The 26,826-nt window shown below is 53.7% G+C and overlaps 1 protein-coding gene across 3 annotated transcripts in view; it reads left to right on the top strand.

Annotated features, from left to right (window-relative positions):
* The window catches only part of KSR2 (kinase suppressor of ras 2), a 70,747-nt gene that overhangs the window by 29,455 nt on the left and 14,466 nt on the right, over nucleotides 1-26,826 (top strand). For 2 of the 3 annotated variants that reach the window (XM_086761325.1, XM_086761326.1), the window contains exons 6-16: nucleotides 293-362; nucleotides 1,002-1,085; nucleotides 3,168-3,235; nucleotides 3,417-3,515; nucleotides 4,794-4,912; nucleotides 7,307-7,475; nucleotides 10,381-10,422; nucleotides 10,720-10,786; nucleotides 12,930-12,978; nucleotides 13,525-13,892; nucleotides 26,572-26,668. In XM_086761325.1, coding sequence (XP_086617451.1) covers nucleotides 293-362; nucleotides 1,002-1,085; nucleotides 3,168-3,235; nucleotides 3,417-3,515; nucleotides 4,794-4,912; nucleotides 7,307-7,475; nucleotides 10,381-10,422; nucleotides 10,720-10,786; nucleotides 12,930-12,978; nucleotides 13,525-13,892; nucleotides 26,572-26,668 — 1,232 coding nt within the window. The remainder of the gene's footprint in view (nucleotides 1-292; nucleotides 363-1,001; nucleotides 1,086-3,167; nucleotides 3,236-3,416; nucleotides 3,516-4,793; nucleotides 4,913-7,306; nucleotides 7,476-10,380; nucleotides 10,423-10,719; nucleotides 10,787-12,929; nucleotides 12,979-13,524; nucleotides 13,893-26,571; nucleotides 26,669-26,826) is intronic. The other variant, XM_086761327.1, reaches the window with a different exon arrangement.

Below are 26,826 nucleotides of genomic sequence, written 5' to 3'. Positions count from 1 at the left end.
TTTTGTTTCAACATCATGACGCGGCTCCGACAACTCTGCAGTCCCGCCCTGCGTGCGGATGGGTGCTCCGCTCCCACCACTCTCCCAAACTGGGGGGCAGGAGACCCCGGTTACCTGCAGACCCAGGCACAAAGCCAGAAAGGGAGCCCAGCGGGATGTCTGTAGGGGGAAATATTATGAAAACCCAATTTTTTTAAATTTTTTTTTTATGTGCGTCCTTTGCTCCCCTCCCCAAAAGCTTGAACCCTTTGTTACCGCCTGATGGTTTCCCGTGTCTCTGCTTTCCCTGCAGATACGCTGTCAGTGCCTCGCTGGTCCCCACAGATCCCCCGTCGAGACCTAGGAAACTCGATAAAACACAGGTACGCTGAGCCTGCCGCAGTGCCGGGGGACGAGCATCTCCCTTTCCATCTCTGGTCCAGGATGAGGGGGCTCGGGGCCGGTCCCCCCATTTCCCGTGCTGGGCTGTGCTGTCCTAGAAGCCCATTTAAATTCCATTTCAGTTCAGATTTGGCTTAGATAAGGCTCGAGCTGCTATCAATAAACGCTGCGTATAATCCGTGACCCTGCCAACCTTCAGCAAATTTCCCATCTCCAGATTACTGCCCTTCCCTATCTCTGGCAAGGAGGAAAAGCACTAGAAACAGCCTCAGTGCTGCTGTTCGGTGGGGCGGCCGCTTCTTTGATGGGCTGAAAACCTGGGTCCCCAGGGCAGGGAGGCGTTTTGGGGCCTCTAGCTGCAGCCTGGGGTGGGCAAAGTTGGGGAGCCGCAACGAGCCGGTGGCTAATGCCCTGCCTGGCCAGCTTGGACCAGGTTCTGCTCTTCTGTAGAACCAAAGGAGGACTCAGATTTGTGCTTTGGCATCCCTAGAAGATGCTTTGACACCAGCCAGGGAAAGATTAATGGGGGCTCGGTAGCTAAGCGCGGCTCAGGAGATGTTTCTGCAGGAGCAGGGGACGGGGCAGCACAGCTCCGTCACTCCTTGTGTTTCTCTCCGCAGGTTTTCCACCAAGTACTGGATGTCTCAGACCTGCACCGTCTGCGGGAAAGGAATGTTGTTTGGCTTAAAATGCAAAAACTGCAAGTACGTCGTGGCGCCGGAGCTGTTTGTGTCAGCTCCTTAATGTCGGGATAATTTGGGTTTTGCTGGTGCAGCTGAGGAGGGAACTCGGGCGTGGGGAGAGCAACCAGCCTCTCGCCAGCTCATCCTTGTGGGAAGCTTTAATAAGATGTGAAATTGGGCGAAGAACACTTGAAAACGGGGCAGAGGTTGGGTCTGGGAGGGGAGCGGGGATCCTTGGGTACGATGCTGCCTGCCAGACCTGGGCTCTGCTCGCGCCAGAGCTCTGACTCAGATCCTGAGAGCCTCCCCACTCGCCGCCATCCTCTGCCCACCTCGAGATGCCCCCGTTGGAGGGTGACGCGCGGAATTATCCGCAGGATGTGTGGGGGGTGAATGCACTGCGCCAAGGGCTGAGAGCGGCTCGGACGAGAGCATCGCCTGCACGTTGGGTGGCATCGGATGGGTTTTGCCCACAGCCTGGGGTTTTATTCTCTATTTTTCACATTTGCAAAAGTCTTGTGTCCCTATGTTTCCTGGCCATGGCGCGGCACCCAGGAGCCAACCCACCCCAAGCCACAATTAAAGCTCTCAAGTGATAACGATCGCTGTTGATGAGTTAGCAAATTGGGATTTGAACCTGGACAAGAAAAGCCTGGTTACTGTGCAGTTGGTGGTGGCTTTCTGGAAGCGACGTTATCCAATATCTATCTTTTTAAAGTGATGAATCCTGTTGCGTTCAATGCTGAAGCAACTGGGAGGCTTTGCCCACAAGCCCAGCCTGCCCAGGGCTGGTCCTTGCGTGGGAGGAGAGATGCTGGGACCAGCCCCTGTGATGCTCCAGCTCCATGTTGCTCAGAAAAGAGAAAAAAAAAAAAAAAAATTCCCCGGTTGTAAAAAGTTAGGGTGAAGGCCAAGCATTTACTTTCACTGGCTTTGCCGTAGCCATCCGACCCCCAGAAACAAGAAGGGAACGAGCAGGTAAAACAAACAAACAGACCCCGAATCCCCGCCCCGAGCCTCAAACACCGCATTCATCTCTACCTTTCCCTCGAGGAACGGCTCTGTAATAAAAGCTAACATGCGCGGCTCCTGAATTTTCATTACCCAGCTCATTGACTTGTAGCCGCTGTCTTTTTTTTTTTTTTTCCCATCCTTTCCCCTTGGTTTTGTTTTTTTTTTTTGTTTTTTTGTTTTTAAATCTTTTCCTTTTCTTTGCCTTTTCCCCACTGTGGGCTCTCCCCGCTCTGCCGGGGGCCGTGGCGGCAGAGCGTGAGCCGGGGACTTGTTTCCATCCCTAATTAAGAATGAAGGGAACGTTTTGGGGCGGTGGGAGCCTGCTCATGCCTATATGCATGACCCGGGGGTGAAGCCCTCCATAGCAGCTCCGCCAAACTGGGCAAAGTTCCGCAGAATATTCGACGGAGCTGTAAATGCTCTTATTATTTTTGTGAGATGTCCTGGTAATGAAGCGAGGAGGGAGGGCACAATGGCAGAGATTCATCGGGAGCCAAGGGTAGCGGGGGCAGCTGCTTCCTTCCCCTCCGCTGCCCCTGAATTTAATTAAGCGTCAAGCAGCGTTAGCGCTGGATGGTGGTTGGGGGAAATGGCTTTTCCCCGAGCGTGAATCTCTGCTCCTTTTATTTCAGCCGCAATGACAATTTTTGGGCATCCTCAAGCTGTGTAGAGAAAGGTTTGGGGGTTCCTGCACCCCTCTGTCGGGACAGATGAACCCGCCATGGCTTGCGTGCGCCATGGTGTCCTCCCAACCAACGCGTCCCGATGCTCTGGGACGCGCATCCCGAGTCACTTCTTAGCCCTGCGCCCGGAGCGGGCAGCTTGGGAATGGCGGATCTTTCCGAGCGCAAGCTGCGGGACGGCGGGGACGCGGGAGGGTCTGCCCACGGGGATCGGCCTGGCCGCACGCACCCAGGGGCTGTGCACAACCGAAACGTTACACCCAGTCACCTCCCTAGGTGGAGGAAGGGTCTGCGCTCCGTGGCAAGGCTCTCTGCTCTGAGCCGCGTCCCTCCGGCTGTCCCATGACGCTCCACACCCGCTTTGGCCTCGCTCCTCATGCCTTATTTATTCTCTGTCCCCTGCTAGGCTCAAGTGCCACAACAAATGCACCAAAGAGGCCCCTCCATGTCACCTGCTGATCATCCACCGTGGAGGTAAGGGCCTTTCTCCCCCCTTCTGCCTCCGCGGATGTTGCCGCCAGGTAAAACTTTCAAAAGCCCCCCCGGGCGATTCGGGAGCCTGACCTTCGCTAACGGGTCGGTCGGTGGGACGGAGGCTCCCGAACCGCTTTGGGCGCTCTGTGAAAATTTTACCCACCGTTTTTTCCGCTTGTAGGGAGACGAGCCGTTCGGGGCGAGGCAGATTTGCATTGCAAACCACTTCCACCCACCCTTCCCCTGCCTTCTTTTCTTTTCAGATTCCCCACCGCACGGGGTAAGTGCCACAGGTTTTAGCCTTTCGCTACCTTCGAGAGCTTAGGGCGGCCGCGTGGGACCCGAAATCTCCCGCGGCGCCCTCGGTGCATGGGGGTCCCCCGCAACGGGGGCCGCAGCCGCGCCGCTGCGGATGCTCGTGGTGCTTTCGGAGCTGCCTTATCCCGCTCTCCTCCGGGAGAGCCTGTCCTAAAATCCGCAGAGGAGGGGGAGAAGGTTTGCAGCAGGACGACGGGCGTCGCTTCCCACCTCTTTTCTTCCAGATTTTGGCCGAGTTCTCCCCCAACGGCCAGAGGACTGCGACTGTCTAAGGGAAACGCTTCCAATTCCTTGAATTTTGAGCTCTTAGGGTCGTTGCTCTGTGTTAAATGCCACCAAACCCACGCTAGTTGGTTTAATCATGGGTGAAAACGTTGTGCTGGTGGCACCTCGTGAGGCGAGCAGGGATGCTGTGGCATGGAGGGGGGCGATTTTGCAGCCTCTGCTCCAGCCCCTATGCCCTTGATTGCAGCAAATTTAGGTGGAAGGGGCTGGAAACCCCTCCTCGTTACGCTCTGAGCTGCTGAAAACCCTGAGCAGGAGGCAGGGAAAGCAGCATCCCACGCTCCCAGGGGCAGGTGGGCTCCTGGGATGGGCAGAAATTTGGGATTTGTGGCTGTGGTCTGTGATGTCGCAAGCGCCGGAGCTGCCCGCTGTGTGTTTTAGCGCGGGAGCAAGGAGCAGCATGGCTTAGGGTGGCTTCAGCATCAGCGAAATAGCCCCCCAAAAAAGCTCTTAAATGCCTCGCCCTGCAGCCGGCCCGTTCCCAAATCCCACGGGCTGCAGGCTGGCTTTCCCAAAAGAAAACCTCTCTGCCAAGAGCAGAGTGCTCTGAGCCAGCTCCTTCCCTCTGCCCTGAAAATCTGTGTGAGGAAGAGGATGGTGCCTCCTCCCGATGCTGGCTGACCCCTGGCTCGTGGGATGGCCGCTGAACCTCGCCGCATTGCAACCCCTGGGTAGAAGGGTGCAGTTCGCATCCCACCCCGGGGGGCTTCAAGCCCACTGTGTCCCGGGGGAAGTTTGGCTGTAGCCTGGGTGCAGGGGGGAGCCTGAAGGCTGGCTGCCGTCCCAGGGCAGGAGCCGAGCTGGAGGTGCCATGGGGGCTTGCTTTGGAGAGCGATCCGAGGGCCGTTTGTGAGCACAGGGTGAGCCCAAGCGCTCCTTCGGAGCTCTGATGTCTCTCCATCTCTCTCCCCCTCCTCTCCGTTCCCTTTCCCCCTCTCTCCCTTCTTCATTCCAGCAAGATTAGTCCGGACGGAATCGGTGCCCTGTGATATCAACAACCCCTTGCGGAAGCCCCCAAGGTATTCGGATCTGCACGTCAGCCAGACGCTCCCCAAAACCAACAAACTCAACAAGGTGAGCTTCTCCACCACCCTGAACAACCCCTTCCCACCCACTCACTGCCCGAGGGGGCCTGCCCCGCGTCACCAAAATATCAGTGACGTTTGCTGGTTCTTCTCGTGGACAAGCCGGTGGAGTTTTCAAACGCCACCTGAGTTGGGTTGCTTGGGCCACCCCGTTGACTTTGGCTTCCAAGGTGGGGATGCTCCTCGCGTGAGGAGCAGCAGTGTCCTTTGGGAGCATCAATCCTGTTTGTGGAGAGTAATTTCTAAAAGAAGGACTTTCAGAGCAAAAGGGGCCGTGCCCTGACCTTGTGTTTGGGGTCGGAGGGGACCGGTGGGTTGTTATTAAAAATAATCCCATGGACTGGTGCTAATTTGATCAAGGGTGAGCTCGGTGTTGCGGCAGGACGAGCAGAGCTGGGACCTCCTCGCCCCTCGGGTTTCCCAGTGTGGGTTGCGTCCTCTGAGATTATTTCTTTTAAAAATAAAATGGGATCAGCACTTTCGAAATAACCGGTATCCTACCAGTCCTGCTGCATTGTGGCCTCTGAATCTCCAGATCTAAGCCAAATTTGGGGTGGGTTTAAGGTCTCTGCTACCACCCGAGACTTCCGTAAATAACAAATTTATTGTTACAAATAAAAAAAGCCCAGAATTTGATGGTGTCCTTGGCAGAGCTGACCAAGCCAGACCTAACAATGCACCTGGCTTGCTTCTTTCTGCCGTGCAATAACGGCGATAAAACCGGCATGGGGTTATTTTCGATGAAATTTAGAGCCTGATGCCTTCAGTGGAAAATTTATCGTGGGCGGACGGAGGGAGCGCAGGGTGGGGTGTTTGCAGGCTGGGAGTGCTCGGGGCAAGGGAAATCCTTGGTGGGGAAATCCTTGGTGTGATGGGGAACGGGTCGTTAAACCCCGGCTTCCCAAAGCCCAGCAGGACCCCCCAGCTCCTCCCAGACCTCAGCGAAGGCTGGGTACCAGATGACTCTCTCTTGGATGCAGTTTTTAGACCTAAATCTCTTTGGAAATCCTTAGTGTAACGATTTGCTCTGTTGTAGTTATTATGGGATGGTGCGAATGGCTTTTTGAGGCTGGAGAGCTACTGCAGGTATTCGAAAGAAATAGAGACATGTTTTTCTTTTTAATGCCCATCCCTCCAGTGATTTGTTTCGTTTTGTCGGAGGGCAGCGGGGAAGTGACTCAGCTCACTGAGAAAGGCTTCGGGTGCAAAGGGCATCAGCCCTGTTCCTCCTTCTGCCTCTGCCGTGCAGTCCTTTCAGCTTTCCTAGCTTTTCTCTAGCGGCAGAGTGATGATGCACACATATATTTGTCTTTGACCTGAGAAATCCCATTCCAATTGACATTTCCTCGAGAAATGTGCTTTATAAAACAGGGGCCCCTTCTTACTTTGGTGTTTCTAAAAGCATTTCTTTAGTGATACCTTGTTCTCGGTAAACACCATTGAAATTTTATTGTTAATGGCCTTCAGTGTTGGTTACAAACATAATTTACCCAGCCAAGATTGTCGTGTGTGTCAGGATGTTCTACAGAGAACGTTCATGGGTTTCCTGGAAAGCTCAGCTCATTTATAAATTAATAATTATGGAGAAAACAACCTGCTGGGTACGCATTTTCTAACCTTGGAGGGATCTTGCCATGGGTGCACCTCTCGGGAGATGGGAGTGCTCAGTGCTGCTGAAGGTCAGACCCTGTTAAGCATCTCCAAGTTGGGCACCAAGGTCACAAGCGAGGTGGGAAATTCTGGACTCAGTTTTCCTTTTCAGATCTAAGATATCCAGGCAGGTTCTCCTCCCCGTTTACTCCCAGGTGGTCCTTTCTCATCCAGCGTGCCCTGGAGAGGTGCACATGAAGCTGCCATCCTTCCCTTGGTTAGGAAGGGCCAAAGAAGGGTGAGGGATGTCTTAGCATGCGTTGGCTGATCCTTCCGAATCTGCCTTAGTTCAGTCCCCTGCTCTGGGCAAGGCACTGGGTTTTTGGCACAAAGGAGGCCAGCAGAACCTGCCAGGTGCTTGGTTTCTCTAAGGACCGAGCCCCAGGGGTGTGGGTCCCCAACTCTGGTCTTGGTGGCCATGGCTCTGCAGAGCCAATAGGCTTTGGGCAGCCCTCAGCCGTGGGTGCGTAGCATGGAGGCAAAGGGCTGGCAAAGGACCCCATTTCTGGTGTGAAACAGCCTTGGTACAAACTGAGGATACAAGTGGAAAAGGAAAAGGCCAGGCTGGGGTGCTGGTTGTTTTCTAGGGCTTCTGGAAATGGGTGACTGGGATGTCCTGTGTAGCTGTCCCGTGTTACTCAGGGTCCTCTGCACTGGAGCACCTTGGGGTGCCACCAGCTGGTACTGCTCTCACCGGCTTCTCTCTTTTTCTCTCCTTCCCTGTGTCCTGCAGGACCACATCCCGGTGCCCTATCAGCCAGACTCCAGCAGCAACCCCTCCTCCACCACCTCCTCCACACCCTCCTCACCGGCCCCACCGTTGCCGCCCAGTGCGACGCCCCCGTCCCCGCTGCACCCCTCCCCGCAGTGCCCGCGCCAGCAGAAGCAGTTCAACTTGCCAGGTACCGTGAGCTCCCCACCTCCGCATCTGCCCGAGGAGAGGGGCTCGTGCCCCGGGGTGTCCTCAGGGTGAGGATCTGCTCCAGCTGCTTGCCTGCTTGGACTCACGCTGGGATGGGGAGAAGTTGGCAGCAGAAATGAGCGGCAAAGTTGAGTTTAGGGTAACTCAGGTTGGGAGGGAGCTTGGGAGTCTCTAGTCAAACCTCCTGCTTAAAGCAGGGTGAGAGCTCGAGCCTTGATCCAGTTTGGTCTTGAAAACCACCAAGGACGGAGCCAGCACAACCTTTGTGGGCAACCTGCTGTGCTTGGGGCTACAAAAACCTTTCCGGGCATGACTTCTCCATGGTGTGTGCCCACTGCATTGCCTCTGCAGCAAACTGGAAAGGTCTTGCCCCTCTATGAGGGTGACTTGGGTTGACCTCACTGTGTCTTTGGGGTGATGGGCCTCCAACAAGCTTGTTGGCAGTGCGGGAGTAGCTGATGCTGGGGGTATCTGACGTAGCTTGTCCCACCAACTCTTGTCTGGGTACCTGGGACCCATCTGCTCCTGGGGCTCAGTCTCTTCACAGATGGTGGAATAGGCAGTTTCACAGTGGCTGAAGGACACAGGAGTCAATTTAAATGGCCAAAAAAGCTCCTCCTGACTCGAGGACGTGCCAAAGCCTGTCCCAGCGGAGCTGTCTTTGGGGGATGTCCTTGGGGCAGTGCTGCTTCTGAAGGTCCCTTCCTGGAGGGGAGCGGCTCAGCGTCACTCCCACCAGTGTGGAGGGGCTCAACTCTCCTCAGCCACCCACCCACCTCTCCAACTGCTCCCAAAAAGGGCCTGGGGAGGGGAGAGGAGGGGGAGCCATGGCCCTGACCTATCTCTTGAGATCCTGAAACACTTCTGGCTGGCCGGGGCCTGGTGACCCCCATTTGTTCTGTAGCCTCCAGCCTCTTTGAAGGGGCAGTAGCTGGGAGGATGGAGTCCCTCCTGCATCCCAAAACCCCGAGTTAACAAACTGGTCCAGGTAGGAAGGAGGGTCTGCACTGCTTCTCTGGAGGAACCAGATGGCACCTTCGTGCTCTGCTGGTCCTGCTGCGCCGTGGTGATTCCTCCCTTCCGTCTAGACAAGCCTTCAGCTGGAGAGAAGGAGGAGGAGGAGGGAGATGAGGGGGGATTTGACTGGCAGGTTCCATCACCAGAATAACAAACACTTCTGAAAGCTGGGGAAAAAAAAAAAACCCACCAACCAAAAACCACAAGTCCTCGTGTGCCAGGAGAGGCTGCAGCCATGCACAAGTGCCCAGGGCTCAGGCGAGGTGCTGGAGGGGCGTGAGGAAGACAGTGGAGGAACTGTGAGGAAGCCCCGAGCATCCCAAAGAGCGACGTGACCCATCCATCAAGGAAGAGCTCGGCTCCCGCTCCCCAGGTCGGGATTTTCCCAGCTGCAGCCCTCGAGCCTCCAAGTTCTGGGAGGATGGTCCACAGCGTGGCTGCAAATCTGAGAGCACAGCGTGGGTTTCTGTGCTGATGTAACCAAATTTGTGGTGGTCCAGCCAGAGTTGAAGCATGTCTCGGCAGCGTGATAGCCCAGCTCGCAGTGATTAACGTCCCCAAATCGCTTGCTGGGCAAGCCCTGCACCCTGCCTGGGTCTGGGTGGAAGGGACAGAGCATCCAGCGTTTGGTGAGCCCATCATGGATCGCTTCTGGAGCAGAGACCTCCCTGCAGGTCTTTTGAGACGTTATCTCATGTTTAAAATGGAAACCTCAGAAGTAATCCCCACAGCGGGCAGCAGCATCTCCTTATGGGGACGTGGACACACTGTCACTGCCACCACAGCTGAGCCAGCGCAGTGAGGCCCCGGCACGCTCGGTAGGCTGGCAGGGATGGAGCGGGGCAGGATCGGACCCCGGCAGCTCGGAGGGGTGCTTGGTCCCTGTTTTCATGCCCGTGATGAGCAGAGCCCTGTGGTGAACGGGAGCTAGTCTGACACAAAGCAGGACTTACAGTGCTTTCATCTTCCCACCCAGGAAGTTCTCTGTGGTTCATCTCATCAAGATGGTCATCTTGAGGATTAGGATTTGAGCTTGGAAATCGCAACACGGTGACCTTTTTCTGCCAGAATTACCTTTGAGTCTCCTTTGATCTCTGCTCAGGGGTGCTCGGGTCCCACTGCAGAGCTGAGGTCGGTCTTCGGGGTCTCAAAGTTGGAGAGGAGATGCGGAGAGATCGTCTTTGAGGTCTTGAAGCTTAAGGAGAAGGTGCCTTCTGAGCTGGTGCCAACCTCTGGTGGCCTCAGCAGCTCTGTCTTGCTCAATACCTGCCTGTGCGCGAGTCAAATCAGCCCTCGGGCTTTGCCTGCTGGTGATGGGAGCTGATGGAGGGTACCACCACCCAGAGCCCTTCTGCAGCACCGACTTTGGGCAGCGGCCCCCAGGGCTGCCAGCAGCCGCCGGCTCCTTTGGATGTGCCGGGAGGCAGGCAAGGAGCCCAGGAAGGATGTGTCTCCGAAGCGTGGCAAAAATGCAGTTAGATGGGCTGGATTGGGCAAAAATGGGCAGCAGCTGCAAATCCATCACTCGGTGTCTCCACGACGCTGAGCGGTTCACGAAAGCCTGTCAGGAGCTGAGTTCTCAAATCCCATAGGCTTTTGCTGGCAACCAGGTGTCCAAATCCCACCTGGGACTTTGCAGATGACATCAATGCTCTCCAAATGGTACAGAGCAGTAGCTGCTGGTGGAAAAAAATAAGTATAAATCCAACCAGATCGTTCAAGGGCTAAGATATTAATTTTTTGGCCTGGCCACCCTATGTGCCATGGTGGCATCCTCCAAAGAGATGGAGGTGGGAGAGGCTGGATGGTGCAGGGGGGTCCCAGGGCTGGCATTTCAGGTTTTTAACTCCCCTTTTCTTTTTTTCCAGCTTCCCATTACTACAAGTACAAGCAGCAGTTCATTTTCCCAGGTGAGTCTTTTCGGAAGTCTCTCCCTTAACGTGGGGTGTGGAGGTATCCTTGGAGGTGGGGGTATCTGCGTAGGTGGCTCTCCGAACCCCTGGATTTGCGCTGGGGTGGGATTTCTCCCCCAAACCATGTGCTACTACGATGCTGCAGGGCTGGGTGGCCCGAAGTTCTACGGGTGTAACTAAACCGGAGCTGGGGCTGAAGGGAGGTTTCCAGCAGGATTTGGCCCCCCTGGGTGCCCAGGGGAAGGGGCTCCTGGTGCCTCCCAGCCTGCTCTCACTCTGCTCTCCTCTCCCCAGATGTGGTGCCCGAAACGCCGACCCGAGCCCCGCAGGTCATCCTCCACCCCGTCAACTCCAACCCCATGTGAGTGCCTCCTCCTCCTCCTCGCAGCTGCCTTCCCCTTCCCCTCCCCAGGGCAGAGCAACCTCCGGGCACCCATGGGTGCTCCCCTGGCTTTGCAGGACCAGTCTGAGGCTCAGGGATGCCTTTTTGGGTGGGTTGGGGTGGATGGTGGGGGTGAATCCCTGGTGCTCCTGCTGCCCTCACCCAGCTGATGGCTCTGGCTCGCGTCTTGAGCAGGAGAACGGTTGAAAGGAGAGGGCAGGGGGTTGATTTATAACCCACAGCCACACACTCGCCCAGCGCTTTGCTGTCAGAAAATGACTTTCAATCCAAGAAGCCAAAGCCCAAGCGATTAATCTTTCGCTAAATATAAGCAGAGGACCAGGATCTTTGCGATCGTTTTAACAAAGGCGGTTCTTGCAGCCCCACCTGTAAGATTTTCAGGTCCAATAAACTTTGCGCTGAAATTAGTTTGGAAATGCAGCACCTAATTTGCATTGAGTCTGAGCCGCTCTGCCGAATCCGGCGTTTGCCGGGGTCCTCGTGCCCGCGCCGCCCCGGTGGCGGCGTTACCTTTCAGGGCTGCTGGCCCATCCTTTTTCTAAACGCCGGTTTTGAAGGATTTTTACACGCCAGGAGCGTAACAGATAGGGTCTGGCTCCAGGCTGCAATGTGCTTTGCGTTCGACTCGCCAACGCTCTCCAAACTGCATTGGCAACTGCCGGGGGGTCTGGCGGATCTCTCTTCTGGGGGAGGCGATGGGAGGGATGGGGACGGAGCTGCTGTCACCAGGACGGCCAGGAAATTAATGGCAAAGTGGTAAAATCAAATGAAATCAAAGCCTTTTATTTTTATTTTTTTTCCCCTCTCTGCCTAAAGCAAGGTATCAGGTGTAGTGCTGGCGGGATTTTGCGGGAAAAGAGCTTTCAATGCGCAAAAATCCGTGATTCTCCTTTTGCTCGCCCCGTTGCAAATACCCCGCGGGAGCCGCTGAGGTTACCCCAGGCTTGGCTGGGTTAGCCAGCAGACTCCGCTTCGGATGCGCGGGAGACAGGTCTTCGTGCCTGGGGTAGAGATCAGGCGGGAGGAGACTGCAGCTCCTGCAAACCGCCCGCGCGTGGTGATGGGCGGCGGGAGCCGTCCGCCTCTGCCTGGGCTTTCCGTGCCGGCTCCTTTTGTATGTTCACTCTCTCCCACGGGATTTGTGGCTCTTTAGTGGCAATCGGATGGGATAGAAAGCCCAGCACCCCCGTGTCCGAGCGGCTTGGGGAGCGTTAAGCCTCCCCTGTGATCCTTTTTGCCTCTGGGAGGGGCTCCTGTAATTTACGGCTTCGATAATAATAATTTCCAATATATTATATTGTGCTGAAAACCACCCGAGCTGCTCCAGCTGGTCTTCCCCGCGGAATTTCCCTCATTCCCTGTTAACTGTCGGGTGCAGCGAGACCCTGCTCCTGGACTTGGTGGTGGGAGGTGATGTGTAAGCGGAAAAGCGAAAAAAAAAGAGGAGCTCCTAGCCCAGGGAGCTGGGAAATGAGACAAATGCCGGTGCTTTTGCTGCAGAGAGGGTCTTTAAACCTCCATTTCTCTAAAATAATGGGAAAATCTGATTTCTTCTCTTCTACTAAGCAGCCACGCTTGTTGCTTCGGCTGGTGTTTGTTGGGAAGGTAATTCCCATCTCAGGAACCACCTGAAAATGCCATAAGCGCACGTCCCAGCGCTGCCTCGATAGGGTCAAAAGCTGCGAGGGTGCAAATCTGCCCCTCGCCCCGAGTTAGCCGGGGGTGATGCCTCCTGCAGCACACAGCAATGGTGGGTCCTCTGCACCGTGCGCTTTGGGATATGGGCTGGAGACCCGGTCCCGTGCTCCCACATCACCAAAGCCATCTTGGAGTGTCGCACATCCCATATTAATCCACGCAATAATTAATATTGCCCATCCCCGCCGTTCTCCCCTCGTCCTGTGTGAGCACCCAGAGCTGGCCTCAGGGACGGAGGGTGGGTGGGAAGGGGTTGCTCTCCTAAATTAGCAGCGAGCCTGGTACTTCTCCTCCCCAATTCCTTTTGTCCTGGTGCATAGTGATGCTGCGGGAAGCAGGACTCGCGCTCCCCATCTAACCCTGTGCTTTCACCCGGCGGTAATCCAGTCATTTTTTTTAACAGCCTGGAAGGAAACCCGTTGCTTCAAATTGAAGTGGAGCCCACCTCGGAGGTGAGACATCTGGGCTCGCTCCTGTGCGTAACGGGCCGTTATTTTAGACACATCTTGGGGCACGTTTCACAGGAACTGGCTAAATTTAACATCTGTGCGGTGAAACTGCTGATAATTAATTTAATGGCCAGGCCTGATCCTGCCCAGGCATCCGTGTCCCCACCCCGTGAAGAGGAACCCTAATGGGCTTCATGTCTGCCCTCGGGTTTATAATTCAATGATCTTTTTGGAGATGACTTAAAAATGGGGTGGAGGGGAAGGAGTGGAGGATGAGGATGGGGATGCAGCTTTTAATGGGCGTTGTAAATCCCGTAGAAAGCACACACAGAGCATCAAGGGAAATGTCAGACCGGTCCCGGGGGACTGGATGTGCAGACTGGAGGCCACCCAGTTGACTTTGGGAAGTACCAGCCTGGTTTCTCTGGGTCTGAGCAGGCAGTAGGTCCATTAGTGGGGTTTTGTCCGTGTTAATGTCCTTGGCCACAGTTGTTTTTGGGTTTTTCCCCTTGTTTTATTGTGCTCACCTCCCTTTGCCCTCTGCTACAGAATGAGGAAGGCACTGAGGAGGCTCAGGAGTCCGAGGATGACTTTGAAGAGATGAACCTCTCGCTCCTCTCCGCACGCAACTTCCCTCGCAAGGCCAGCCAGACCAGCATCTTCCTCCAGGAGTGGGACATCCCCTTCGAGCAGCTGGAGATCGGCGAGCTCATCGGCAAGGGCCGCTTCGGGCAGGTCTTTCATGGGCGCTGGCACGGGGAGGTGGCCATCCGCCTCATTGACATCGAGCGGGACAACGAGGACCAGCTGAAGGCCTTCAAGAGGGAGGTGATGGCCTACCGACAGACCCGGCACGAGAACGTGGTGCTCTTCATGGGAGCGTGCATGAGCCCTCCCCACCTCGCCATCATCACCAGGTAAGCTCCCGATGCCTCATGCTCAGCCAGAATAATTTTTAATTTTCAAAATACTTTCCTGGCAAAAATTACCAGGAAGCAAGGCTGGCCATGCCTCCCTGCCCTAGCAAAGGGATGTTCTCAGTCTCCTGTGATTTATGCCGCAAAGCAGACAGCAAACCCATCTAATCAGGTCTAGGTAGATTAATCTTGTGTAGAAGTGGAGCTTGAGACAGGAACGATTTGTTTTAACCAGGAGGGATGTAACCTGGTGGGATGGGAAGCTTCTGCCTTGTTTTTTTTTTTGTTTTGTTTTGTTGTTGGTTTTTTTTTTTTTTTTTTTTGCATGGTGTCCTTGTTGAGCTTCTGGGTGAGTGATGGGGTCTGGACCCTGCTCAAGTGCTGCCAGAACGTGGAAAAACCTCAAATTGCATAAAGTGGGTGGCCATTCATGGACACCAGGTTTCAGGAATAATTTGACGCTGTGAAAAGAGCTCAGGTGTCTGAAGGCTCAGCAGGATGCACGTGTTGGGTCCAATGGTCCGTGAAAGGCTGGAAGGCCAGCAAGGGTGGGGAAACTGGGCGCCTGCAAGGAGAGATGGTGCTGCATGGGGCTGGAGCCCGGCTGCGGCGTCTCCTCGCTCCTGAAGAGGTGGGAGACCTTGCAAGATAAGTCATGGTCTCCTGGTCTCAGCGGCTGGTGATGCTTGGGGACACGGCAGCAGCATGCCAGGATAAGACTGCTGGAGGGGGCTTCTTTCAGCTGGTTTGGGGCTGGGGGTCTGCCAAGCCATCTCAAACACCCCCAGAGCTGCCAGAGTCTCAAGGAATTGCCGTGTACCCGCTGTCACCTGCACGCCTGGCGTGCTTCTTGTATGGGTGGGCAATCACGAAATCCCCATGGCCTCGAGGTGGGGAGGCTGCAGCTGCTCTCAGAGCAGCTGCTGTCACGTAAAATACATTTATTTCTGAGTATTTAGCTATTTCCCTCACCTCTAAACCACATATTCAGCCGCGGGGCTTGATGTGGTGCCGCTTTGCATCCCGTCAGGGGTTCCCTTCTATTGGAGAAGTTTCCCCGAGGTGAGGTTGAGTTTCCAGCCTCCTCCTGGCAGCATTTCAAAAAGCCTGCACTGAAACAGTAATGCTTCCCCAGCCGTTAGCGGTGGAATATTGCATCATCCCTTTCTAATGTCCCCGTGGCAGCAGCACCTCCCGGCCCCCCGGTCCCAGCTGGGGCGGCTCCGTGGCTGCCGGGGTGGGGGCCTTGCTCTGCTCCCCCTCTTGCTCAACAGTGAAGGATTTCAACCCAAATTTGTGGCTCCTCAAGCCATTGCTTGCTCTCTGCCCTGGTCATGGGCTGCGTTTGGCTCAGGCGTTGCATCCTCTGGAGACAGGGTGACCCCAAACTGGGGCTGGTTCTCCCCAGCTGGGGAGTGCAAAAAAAAAAATGCTTTTTATTTTGGACCAAAAACGAATAATCTGGGAAAATTCAGCAGCGTTTCACGTCTCCATCTATTAGCTAGCTTTAGGCCAGAAGCTTTTTGAAAGGCGTGCGAACATGTGTATTGATCAGCCCCATCCACGTGTTACGGCGGGCAGCGTTGGAAAACGCAGATTCTCCGCCGTCCCGCTCTGCTCCGCCGTCCCTTTGCGGCCCCTGTTTGCTCAGCTTTTCAATCCTATTCAATAGCAAAACCTGGGCAATATATCCTTTTTTTTTTTTTTTTAATTTTTTTCAGCTATGAGGTGTTTTCTATTCTAATGCCTCTTTATACCAAACCACGAAGGTGCCATTTTTGACAGCTTGACAAAATAAATACGTATGCCACACAGCTTGATGCATTAATAGGAGGTCTGGGAAGCGCGCCGCTCACCTTGCTTTTCTTCCCAGCTGCTGTCGGTCCCTTTTTTTCAGGTCAAAGTCCAACTTTATTGGCTTGTCCTAAATATAACCTTCATTTGCGATGTCGCCGAGCGTTGCCTGCTCTTTGCCTGTAACTGGCGATCCGCTTTCATCTGTATTCTTCGAAGGCTGAATCAACATCACGATCGTTTTTTTTTTAACTGCAACTGGAAGCCCGGTTGTTTTTCTGCTGTTGGGATTTTGGGGGTGCGATCATGGGCGGTGCTGGTGGTGAGCTGGCAGTGAGGATGTGGGAAAACTGAGGGGGATGCTGGAAGGGGGCTTGGAGCCCAATCTCTGGGAATTTTTGGGAAGCCTGGGAGTGCATGTCCCTGAGCCCTGAGCTATTTTGCAGACAATTTATTCCCCTTTGAGGCCGCTCTGCTGTTTGCTGGGGCTCTTGAGGTAGAGCATTCCTTGCCCTTGTGCCTTTGTCTGTCCTTGGTTGAACATTTTGGGGGGCTTCTTGGGCCATCTTTGATGGGAGAAAAGCCTTCTCACCACGTGGAGGTCTCCGTCCCACCCCTGTTGCCTTATCTGGCCCCACTTCTTGGAATAGGCAGGACTTTCCTAAGGCATATGACAGCCTTGGGGACTCCTGCCACAGCTCGGACGTTGTAGGGAATGAGTCTGGGAAGAGGACAATGTGGTGTGAGTTGGACTGGGAATGGTTTGAGGATACTGGGAATGGTCCAGGATGTGGCAGTGGGGGAGGAGGGAGGCAGGTGACCCCACGCAGGGGAAAGCATCGCTCTTCAAACAGGGTTTTTCTAAATGGACTCAAGTTCTTCCTGTGGGTTTACGGGAATAACTTTAAACCAGGCTTTACTTGGAGCGGGGGAAAATCCATTCCAGCTGTCTGGTGGGGCTAATTACGGATACAAACCCAGTATGCCCAGAGTTTCTTGCCCACTCCTCCCCACACACATCACCGAGGCTGAACTGGCTGTGTGCAGAAGAGGCTTGTTTTCTTCTGGGTGCCCAGAGGTTGTCGCTCAAGGACATTTTTTTTCCACCAAGAAAAAAAGAGCAATTTCTTGTAGCTGCTAAAGAAATCTCCGTTTTCCTGCTGGCGCACTGGAAGCAGCTGCCCGTCCCTTGAAGGGGCTTTACCACGCCGTGCCACCCGGCGCTGCCGGAGAGGCGTTATTTATAGACGGGTTTATTTTTACTTTTTCACGTCCCTATGTTTTCCTTCCTGCCCACTTGTGTTATTCAAGAATCTTCTCATTAGCAGAAAGAAATCTCCCCCTCTGAACACCATGGCCCATGGGAAAAGCTGGGAGGGCTGTGAGAGCCTAGTGGCGTTGCAGGGGAAACTGAGGCAGCGGAGTGCTGGCGGCAGGATGCTTCGGGTTAACGCTCCGATTTTCTGTGTGATAACCATTGGTTTGGCCAGATGATTGGGACCAGTACTGTTTAACATCTTCATCAACAACAGAGACCATGTGACTGAGTGCACCCTCAGCAAATTTGGTGTCATCACTAAGCTGCGTGGTGCAGTCGATGCGCATGAGGGGCGCGATGCCATCCAGAGGGACCTGGGTAAGCTGGAGAAGTGGGCCCACGTGAGCTTTATGAGGTTCAACGAGGCCAAGTGCAAGGTCCTTGCACCTGGGTTGTGGCAACCCCAAGCACTCTAGGAGGGCCTGTTGTGATCGGACGAGGGATAATGGCTTTAAAATCAAAGGAGGTAGATTCAGACTGGATAGAAGGAATAAATTGTTTTGGAATGAAGGTGGTGGAACACTGGCCCAGGTCTCCCAGAGCGGTGGTGGATGTCCCATCCCTGGAAACATTCCAGGCCAGGTTGGCCGGGGCTCTGAGCAACCTGATGTGGTTGGAGATGTCCCTGCTCCTGGCAGGGGGGTTGGACTGGGTGGGCTTTGAAGGTCCCTTCCAACCCAAACCGTTCTGTGATTCTTGAGTTGTTTCTTAATGAGACCACCTGGGTCGGAAAGGAAAGGAAGAAATTCAGCATCTTTTGGAATGGAAGGTGGTGACTCCAAAGAGCACTTCCATCAGAGCCGTTAATAGATTTTCTCTTGGGTAATGAGCGGTGGGGACAGTTAACATTCATCTTAATTAGCCTTGAGCAAGAGCGACTGCGAGCCCTGCTGCTTTGAGCGCTGCATAATGGATGGCACGAAACGGCATCAAAGTCCTCAGCTTGGTGGAAATGAAAGGACTGGAAAAATGTCATTTCTGCCGCATACAGGCAAATGACAAGTTGTTTATGCTGGCGTTGAATGAGACAAAGCCGGGTCTGAGTAAGATCACATCAGTTCCTTGGGGCTTCTGGTCCCAGCCCCCATCGGAGGTGACGTGGGGAGGGGAGGTTCTTCAGCCACCTGGGAGGTCCTTCAAAGGACAAAGTCTAAGTTTTCTGATGCTATTAAAATGACTCGAACCACCCGTGAAGCCAACAGATTGCAGGAACTACTAGGTTTTGGGGTTCTGGGTGTTCCTTCTGGTGGAAAAAAACAAAAAAAAATCCATGGATTTTAATGCTTATTGATCCTTCCTAAGGCTCCTGGATCTCACTGAGCGTGAAGCGAAGGTGGAGGGGGGATCAGCATGCTGGGTGCAGCTTTCTGGGGGGCACCAACAGCTCTTGGTGGGTGGAAACGTCATTTGCAAGAAGGGAGTGAAGTCAGCAGGTCTGGAAGGCAGGAGAGAGGAAGTCTGAGCTCGAGCTTGCCCGTGCTTTGAGCTCCCGCTGACTTGCGTGGGGGATTTGGTGCAGCTTTTCTAAGAAGATTACTTGGTTTTTCATTAAAAGCTCAAGTGTGGCCCTAGGAACCTGTGCAAAGACCCTGAGGTTTGCACCCTGAGATGCTTCTGGCCGGGTTTTGGCCCCTCTCTTGTCGCAGTGCCATGCCAAAGTGATCCCAGATTTACAGGAGCCGACTTGATGGCTGCTGGCCACCCTCCCTGGGGCAGCGTGGCCATGATTTATGTCCCTGCTGTGACGCGTTTGGAAGACCAAGGAGAACACTGAAGAACATTAGGAATTAAGCTTGACCATGGCAGGACTATCTAAAGAGAATTAATTTGCCGAAGGTGCCTTTCAGCAGAGAAACTTGTGCCGGAGAGGGAGGACCTCCCAGAGCCTTCCCTGGAGCTGGCAGTTAGCAGAGAGGAGCCGAGCGCTGAGGAGGAACATCTTCTCGCTTGAGATACCAAAGATGAAAAGAGCGTTTGTTCTTTCTTCCTCTGTGGCAAAGTGAACTGGCTTCACTAACAGGGAATGCGTTACCTGCCACAAATTAATAGGGAAGGTGTGAGAGTGAGGGATGGGAAGAATATGGGAGATATTATCCTACAGGATAGCTTTCTTGCACTGCATGGGCTACGTGGATACTTGATGCTATTTGAAGGATGGGAGTACACGGGGAAGGGTGTAAACTATCACACTTGAGACAAAACAAATTTGGGCGGTGTATTTTTTCCCCCGTGAGTGCTCTGTGGGGCCAGGATGGGCCGTGCGAGCCTGTGCGTGCTGCTTGCAGCCAGCCACTTGTTCTCTCCAGGGAGCTATGTTTGGGCTTTAACGATCAACAAATTGGCTTTTTCTCCTCACTGCAACCCAACGATCTCAAAGTACACCCATCAGCCTTATTCATGCCCTGGAGAGTTACCTAGGAGCTCTAAATCCCGCTCAGCAGGAGGGAAACTGAGGCACAGAGCTGCTACCTTATTTTCCTCCCTACTGGGCTGGAGCCACGCATCCCGGAGCCAGCTGCTTTCTAGATGTATTTCAGCTCTGGCCCTTCTCTTCTCTCCCCACTCGTGGGTGTATTTTGGGAGCAGAAGCCATGAGGTCCTGTCTTCTCTAACCCCACCTTCAAGCGCTTGCTTTGGGAGCCAACGCATCGCCTCCTGCCCTGCCTCTCAGGTTTTTTTTTTCCCTCCTCTTACTTTCTGCGGCTTTTCCCCATTCCTAGGAGGTAAATAATAGAGCTCGTCGATCATATAATAAATAGGTATCGATTTCATGCCACAGGCTGGATCAGAATTGATTGACCCATGGGAATACACTCCTTCGCGATCGATAAGAGGCCATCAGGCTGGATAAATCTTGATAACGACTGACAACAGGCAGGTCGATACGCGTATTGATACATACATTAGGCGAGTATATATCTTCCGCCTGGAGACAGCGGTGCTTTCGGCACGGGTTGGAGCGGGATGGGTCGGGGAGGAGACCGAGAGATCCAGAGGAAAGAGAATGGCAGGGATGGGGAAAGGCAGAGAGTTGATCCTCTGCTGGGGTGTTTGATGTTGAAAGACGGGCTGGCTGAGCTTCTCTTACCCATCGTAGCGTCAGATCGGTGCTTGTTAGCGCCGCCTTCACGCGCTCCTCTGGCGGGGAGCGCTCGAGGGGAAAGATCACCTTTGGGTTTTAAAAGGGTTCCAAGAATGCCGTAATATTTCTGTTTTGGCCGTGACTTCTTGGGGAAAGTACTTGACGTGGCAGGACGCGCCGCTGAAGCCTTTACGAGAGAGCGGGCCAGTGATCAAGTGCCCCGCTGAGAGATGGTCCCACCAAGTCTTTTCTGTTGGCGCCAGTTTTCCCTTTGCTCCTGAGTGACATCTCGGCATGATGCTTTTTTTTTTTTATTATTTATTTTTGAGCATCCTCAATGCCAGGGAGGGCTGTTTGCCGGGGCAGGTCGTGGGGAACCCACGTGTGTAGCCGAAGAGGAGGCTGCCCAGGGAAATGGATCCCTCCTGTGACAGCACTATGAATTTTTTATTCATAATAATTATTATTGCTCTTCCAAAGTGGAGTCGAGTTCTCACGAAGCAGCCGTCTTGATCAAAAGACTTGCTTCTTCCCTCTCTTGAAAAGAGGGGATTTTTTAAAAAAAATTTCTCTGCCCTCCTGAAGTTCAAACTAGCAGGAGGATCAGAGCATGGAGAATATCTTAGGTGCCTTCAAAGGCAAGGAGAGGTCAAAGCGCCTTGGAGCGTCCCCGCACGCCCCGCCGGCCCTCTCGGAGCCGATTACGAGCGCGCCTTTTCAAAAGGCAGTGAGTGCCACCCCAAGCACCGAGGATTTTCGGCTGCCTTGTTTGCGACCAGGGCTTTAGATAAGCCCCTGGGGCTGGCGGCTGCTTTGCATTCACCTGTCTCTTCGCTCTTCTCCCTGCAGCTGTAGAACAGCTCGTCGCTGCTGACACTATCTCCTTCACATAAAAATGCATGGAGTTTGCTTTTTTTTCTACATAACTTGTTTTTTTTTTTTTTTTTTCCGAGGCTGCGATGGAGTTGGAGCTACTTTTCAGGGAGGATGATACCCCTCCTCCTCCTCCTCCTCCAGTCCTTGCGGTTTGGCTGTAGTTATCTCGTGCGCCAGCTGCTCGGGGGAGAATTTTTGCTTCCTAAGTAATATCCATCAAAGGACCGCGCTTCCATCGGGCGGAGATAGCGAGTGTGGGGTGAGGGGAGCATTGCCTCTCCGGGGCTTTTCCATTTCCCCACGTTAATTTTGCTCCTTGGCGGCTCCTCCGTGCGAAGTGGGAGCCGGGTCGCTGTGAGCTCCGCGTTGGGGAGCTGGGCTTCGCTCTGGCCAAAACCAGGTGATGAATTCCCTGCCTCCACCTTGGCTTTGCTTTGGGGGACTTCTGCAAGGGTTCGATTTGGGAGGTGGAGTTTGCTGGGAGAAGTACTGGGATGCTCCAGGAGGAACCAGGCTCTGACGGATGCTGATGCTTGGCATCAGGTCTGCAGGTTCCCAGCCCAGTGTTTCACGGCACCGCGCTGCCACGAAGCTTTCGGCTGTTGTGTCCCTCCCTGCTCGTGGTCCAGCAAGGATGGATGGTGTTTCTCGGTAGCCAGGGAGGAAGGAAACCACATGTTGCCTTTGTTGGAAGTGATGGGAGCAGAGGGGAAAGTGGCTTCTTGCTTGCCAGGGCACAGCAAAGAGGAGGGAAATGACACAAAAGTCACAGTCCTGGGGCTGAAACGTTTCCATGCCAAATCTCAGGGCGCTGGGTACGTGTGGCTCGGAGAAGAGTGGCTTCGCTTCACCTGGAGCTTTTGGCGGCGGTGGTGAATCCCAGTGAAACCAGCCCTGAGCATCCCGCGTGGGGCTGAGGGGACCTGGGGCCCTGGTAACACTGGGTGCTGCTGGCATGCCAGCAAGGATAGATGGCATGTGGACCAGCCAAGATTTTTTTATCTCCCCCCTAAACTTTTCATTAGAGGGAAAAAAATTAATAAAAATATATATATATAGGTGTGGAGGCTGACACATGCCAGCTTTCTCCTTAGACTGAGACCTCACAAACTCATTGCAGCTCGTGTCGGCATGACCCCAGTTGTCCCAGCTGGGGGTCCCTGCTGTCCTTGGGGTGGTGTTTAGATGCAGAGGGCTTCAGGAGCTTGAGCTGGATGAAGCCACTGCTCAGCCACTCACGCCAGCGTAGCAGGGAGAGCGTGCGTCAAGTCTGCGCGATATTTCATACTGATTTTAAGGAAAACAAAGCCTCGGGATAAAAATTAACCCAAACCTCTCCCTTTGCTGCTCTTTCTGCCTTGTTTAATTTTCCATTTTGTGAAACACCTTTGTGGCTGTCTAGTTTCTAAAGCACAGCTGCCAGGCATTGGTAAAAGAGAAAAACAAGGCAATATATGGAAACAGCTTGAAAACTTCCTGAATAACTCTGGCACATGCGGACGTGTGCAGCCCTTGTTTCTCCCCTCCCCGCTGCGGCTAGTCCTGCTCAAATTAAATCAAGTAAGTCCCAGCTCAGCGGCTCTGCTAGCTGCGGCCTTATCTTTCTTCATGTTCCCCAAAGGTTTCTTCTTTTCTGTGAAATACTGAAAATCAGCAAAGTGATGGGGAAGGTGGAAGCCTCTGAGCAGCCCCTGCTTTGCTCTGTCTTTCCTCAAGCGCAGGTGTAACCTGTGAGCAGAGGTATTTTTCTACTGAAGTACTTCTTATTAATTCCCGCTGTCTCCGTCTGTGTCTCCCCTGGGTGTACAGTGCTGGCTATCACCATGGTATCTGAGCTGGTTCCCCATAAATCAATACACTGGGAGGTAATGAGCTTCCCAGGGCCTGGCGTTTATCACTTCGGGGTGCTCAAACGATCCTATTTAATTTAATGGGCATTTATGTGGATGGCTGGGCAGAGGGAAGAGAAGCACAAAGCACCGGTAAGTAACGGCATCGCCACCTGCGCGCAATCACCATACCGCCAGCCCTGAGTTTATTTCTGCTCCTGAGCAGGAGCCAAGCTCCGGTCTTCAACCTCATGGAGGTGGTGGCCATGTAGAGGAGACGGTCATTAGTATGGAGGTGATGACCATCAATCTTGTGGAGGGGGAGGAAAAACCCAATGGGTGCGGGATGGATGAGGCTGTTTTCACATCAAATGGCAAAAAATATCAAGAGGCAGTGCTCCAGCTCTTCCTCACTCATCCCTCTTAAATTGTTCCTCTGCAAGTCGCTTTGGCTTTGCTCCCGTTGCTGATGTCTTCAGCCCACGCTGGTGAAATGCATAGTGTTTATAAAGCAATTTGGGATTTGGCTTGCTTGGCTGAACACTTCAAAAACTCATTTTGAATGGAGAGTTGCATCTGGAGCGGGATGGGGCTGGGACTGTCCTTGTGCCGGGGAAGACTGTGAGCTGAGGTTGCGCCGCGGGTTGAGGTGCCCTCCTGGGTGCTGGGGACCCCGGGTTGGACCTCTGCATCTCCCCAAGCTGCCCGTCCGGGCTGTCCCTGCTGCCCCTTGCCTCTGGCTGGGGTTTGGTCACCGCAGGGCACCAGGGGCACGTGTTGCCAAGCTCCTTGCTCTGCCGATCAGTGAGACGGAGAGGGGTAGGAGGAGAAGACAAGTGTTGGTTTATGAATACGTACTTCAGTGGTGAATAAGCTGGGATCAGTCTGAAGACGCAAATCGTCTGCCTTTGTTTCTGGTGTCAAGCGTAGGCGGTCTCTGGCCTTGTGATCCGCAGCGTCGCTTGCTCGCAGCCGGCTGGGTGCCTCAATGCCGCGGTTCAGCGTGTAGACCTCTTGAAGTGGAAAGGCAGGAGATGATGTGCGTGCCCCGGCAGCCACGCTTTGTGCCTGCCCGAATGGGGAACGATTAATGGCAGACGAGGAACGAGAAGAAGTGAAATTGTTGAGCTCTGCCGTGAAAAGGTTGTGCAGGTGGTGGCTGAATGGGCTCAGGTGCTGCATAATAGGTATCAACCGGGCTTTATCTCTGCGTTGGCAGCTCCTTATCTAGAAAGAAAAGTCTTTGGTAACAAAATACCGGTGCGGCGGTTGCTAGTTGAATTCATTCGGAAGAGTTATTCATTGAGGGGAGGAGAGTCACCTGGGCTGCCTTGCTGGCTCTCTCTGGGGTCTGAGGAGTGGTGATGGCACATCCTGAGCCCGCGGTGCTTCACCGTGTGCTGGTGCCACCACCCCAGGTCTGAGCGGTGACCGCTGTCCTTGCGCCAGGGCTTGCGCCGGGCGCATCCGCTGCCTCGGTGGATGCGGTCCCTCTGTAAATGAAGTGGAGTAGATGGGAACCTCATCACTAAAGGGCTGCGGGCTCCTCTCTCAGGATTATCTCTGCTGTTCAGATAGGCAGAAATTTAATAGTTTTTCTCTAAACAACCTTTTTCCAGGAAAACAGCCGATCTTAACTAGCTTTAGGGCTGAAATCAACCCCCCTTCCAGCTCTAATCTATTCATTGCCTTTACAGTGTCGATTTATGACTAATGCAGACCACAGGCAACTTTCTGGAATGGTTTTGTCTGGGGGAAAAGAATTGTTGGCCGGGGAGCGGGGAGGGCTGGGGGAACTCCTTCATGGGCAGGCAGGTCACGGGAGGCTCTGTTGCACTGTGGAGCTTAAAACTTTGCAGGTTTATTTGGCAAATTAGTGCAAAAAACATTCATACTGGAAAGGAGGTGGAAAGAGAATTCATGTCCATCGTTATTTTGCGCCCTTTAATGCTGGCTGCAGAAAGCCAAGGGTTTTCTTTATCGCTTATTTCTGAGTAGCAGGTTGAGGGTTTGGATCCTAAACCTTCAGAGACATTCCTGTTTCTCCATGACCACAGCCCAACGACGGCAGAAGATATTCCTGGGGCTGGTTTAGGTAGAGGAAGCTGGTGTTTGTAATTGCGCATGCCTCAGATTTCCAGTTGGGGACGTGCTGGGACACCTGAGCAAGGAAAAACGTCACTGAGGAGGCAGTTGCATGGGTTTGAAGATGCCCTGAGCTCCCCGCCATGGCTGGTCAGCGTCTAGCAAAGATATTTCCAATGCAACGAACGACAAGGGGCTTCGAAGGATGTTGTGGCCTTTCCAAAACCCGTGGGATCTTGGAGGGATCCCATTCCTACTTGACCTGAAAATTGTGCCATGGAGGGACATGGAGCTTTTGGCTTAGGAGCAGGAGAGTCGTTTGCATCCCTGAACTTCTGAAGAAGCAAGCAAGGTTTATTCCCAACAAGTGTTGTCCCAATCCCAACCAGTTGGTCAGTGACGGGGGAACGGTGGCTGCCCTGTGGTTTTGGGGAATTGCTGTTGCTGGTTTTATCCTCAGGGAAAACACAGCGCAGCCTCCTGGGGGTTTTGCCTCATCGTACTGCTCTGAGCCAGCCTTGGGGGCAGAAAATAAAAGCAGGGCTTTACCGTGATGCTCCATTCCCGATTTCTCTGGATTTGTGAGCTAGGAGAAGTCGCCGTGGGGCCGCTGGGCATCGCTGCCCTTGGTGTGCCTCTCATAACCTACCACAGGTCCCAAGCATCCCCTCTCCCCATCTGAGCTACGTGGTACCTGGGCAAACCCAGGGCTGCTCGGTGTCACAGCTCAGGCTCGTTATTTCCATCCAAAAAGGGCAAAACTCATTATCTCCTGGGGGACAAATCCAGATGTCCCTGGGGCTGGAGGAGAGCAGCGAGGGGGAAAGCGGTGGAGTCGAGCGAGGATGCAGTGAGGAAAGAGCAGAGGAATTAAAACCTGTAACTTTTTGTTTGTTAACTAGAACAGGATCAAATTAACAGCTACGGTCGCCAAAGCCTCTTTAATGAGAGACGTGTCTCAGGCGCTTGATTTCCCGGGCACAGGTATCCAGTCTCATCTTTCTAAAGTTGCCTGTAATGAGCGTGGGTGGGTATAGAAAAGCAAAAAAGCCCCTTTTTTTTTGTGGGCGGGAGTCGAGGCAGCATCCACCCACGTACGCCATTATGATATTCAAATGTCAATATATTTTTAATTGGTTTATATCCCCCCCCTCCCGCTCCAGCTGCCTTTGGTAATCAAGGCTCTGTAAATAGATTTTACCGTAATTGGTACGAGAAGGAAAATTGGAAGACATTGTACAGTGCATTGGGGTTTTTGTCTTTTTTTTTCCTCCCCGTCTTTCCTCTTTTGACTCATATTACATCTGTGAGTATTGTATCCTCCGAGGGAAGAGGCGGGGAGCCGCGGCCGGTTTTGCACAAAAAGTCTTGAAGCCAGAGGACCAGGTGATTTGCTGGTGGCTGGGATGCGAGGAAGAGCTCGGAACCAGCCCAGGTTACCCCTTTCCAAGGCTCAGCGCCGCGGGGATGGCACCAGCACGCACCAGGGAGCCTCTCAAGCTTCCTCCCAGTGCCAAACTGGGGAGAGACCCCAGTTTCCTTGCTGAGTCTTCAATCTGCCTTGAGATGTAGCCAAAGCTGTTGCAGTTATTTATAGCTCCCTGCCACAGCCGCCGCTGTTATAATTTAGGGATGTTTCTCGGCGGGGGTTTATAATCTCCGTTTTTTATCTTCTCCCTTTTCCTGTTCTTTCAGCCTGTGTAAAGGACGGACTCTCTACTCGGTGGTGAGAGACGCCAAAATTGTCCTGGATGTCAACAAGACGAGGCAGATAGCGCAAGAAATTGTGAAGGTACGGTGTGGTGGGGTGGCCACTTGGCATCTCTGGGGATCCGGATCTGGCCGAGAGCTCATCCAAGCCACTCCGGGGAGCGGGAGTGAAGAAGCCAAGGAGGCTAGGCAGGATAGAACCTCTTGGCTTTAAAATCCAGGTCTCTTAGACATCGCTCA

This window comes from Chlamydotis macqueenii, chromosome 17 (assembly GCF_036417535.1).
Source record: "Chlamydotis macqueenii isolate bChlMac1 chromosome 17, bChlMac1.mat, whole genome shotgun sequence".
In the NCBI taxonomy this organism is placed as follows: Eukaryota; Metazoa; Chordata; class Aves; order Otidiformes; family Otididae; genus Chlamydotis; species Chlamydotis macqueenii.
The sequence above is the reverse complement of the archived record's forward strand: the minus strand, read 5'-3'. Positions and strand labels throughout refer to the sequence as shown.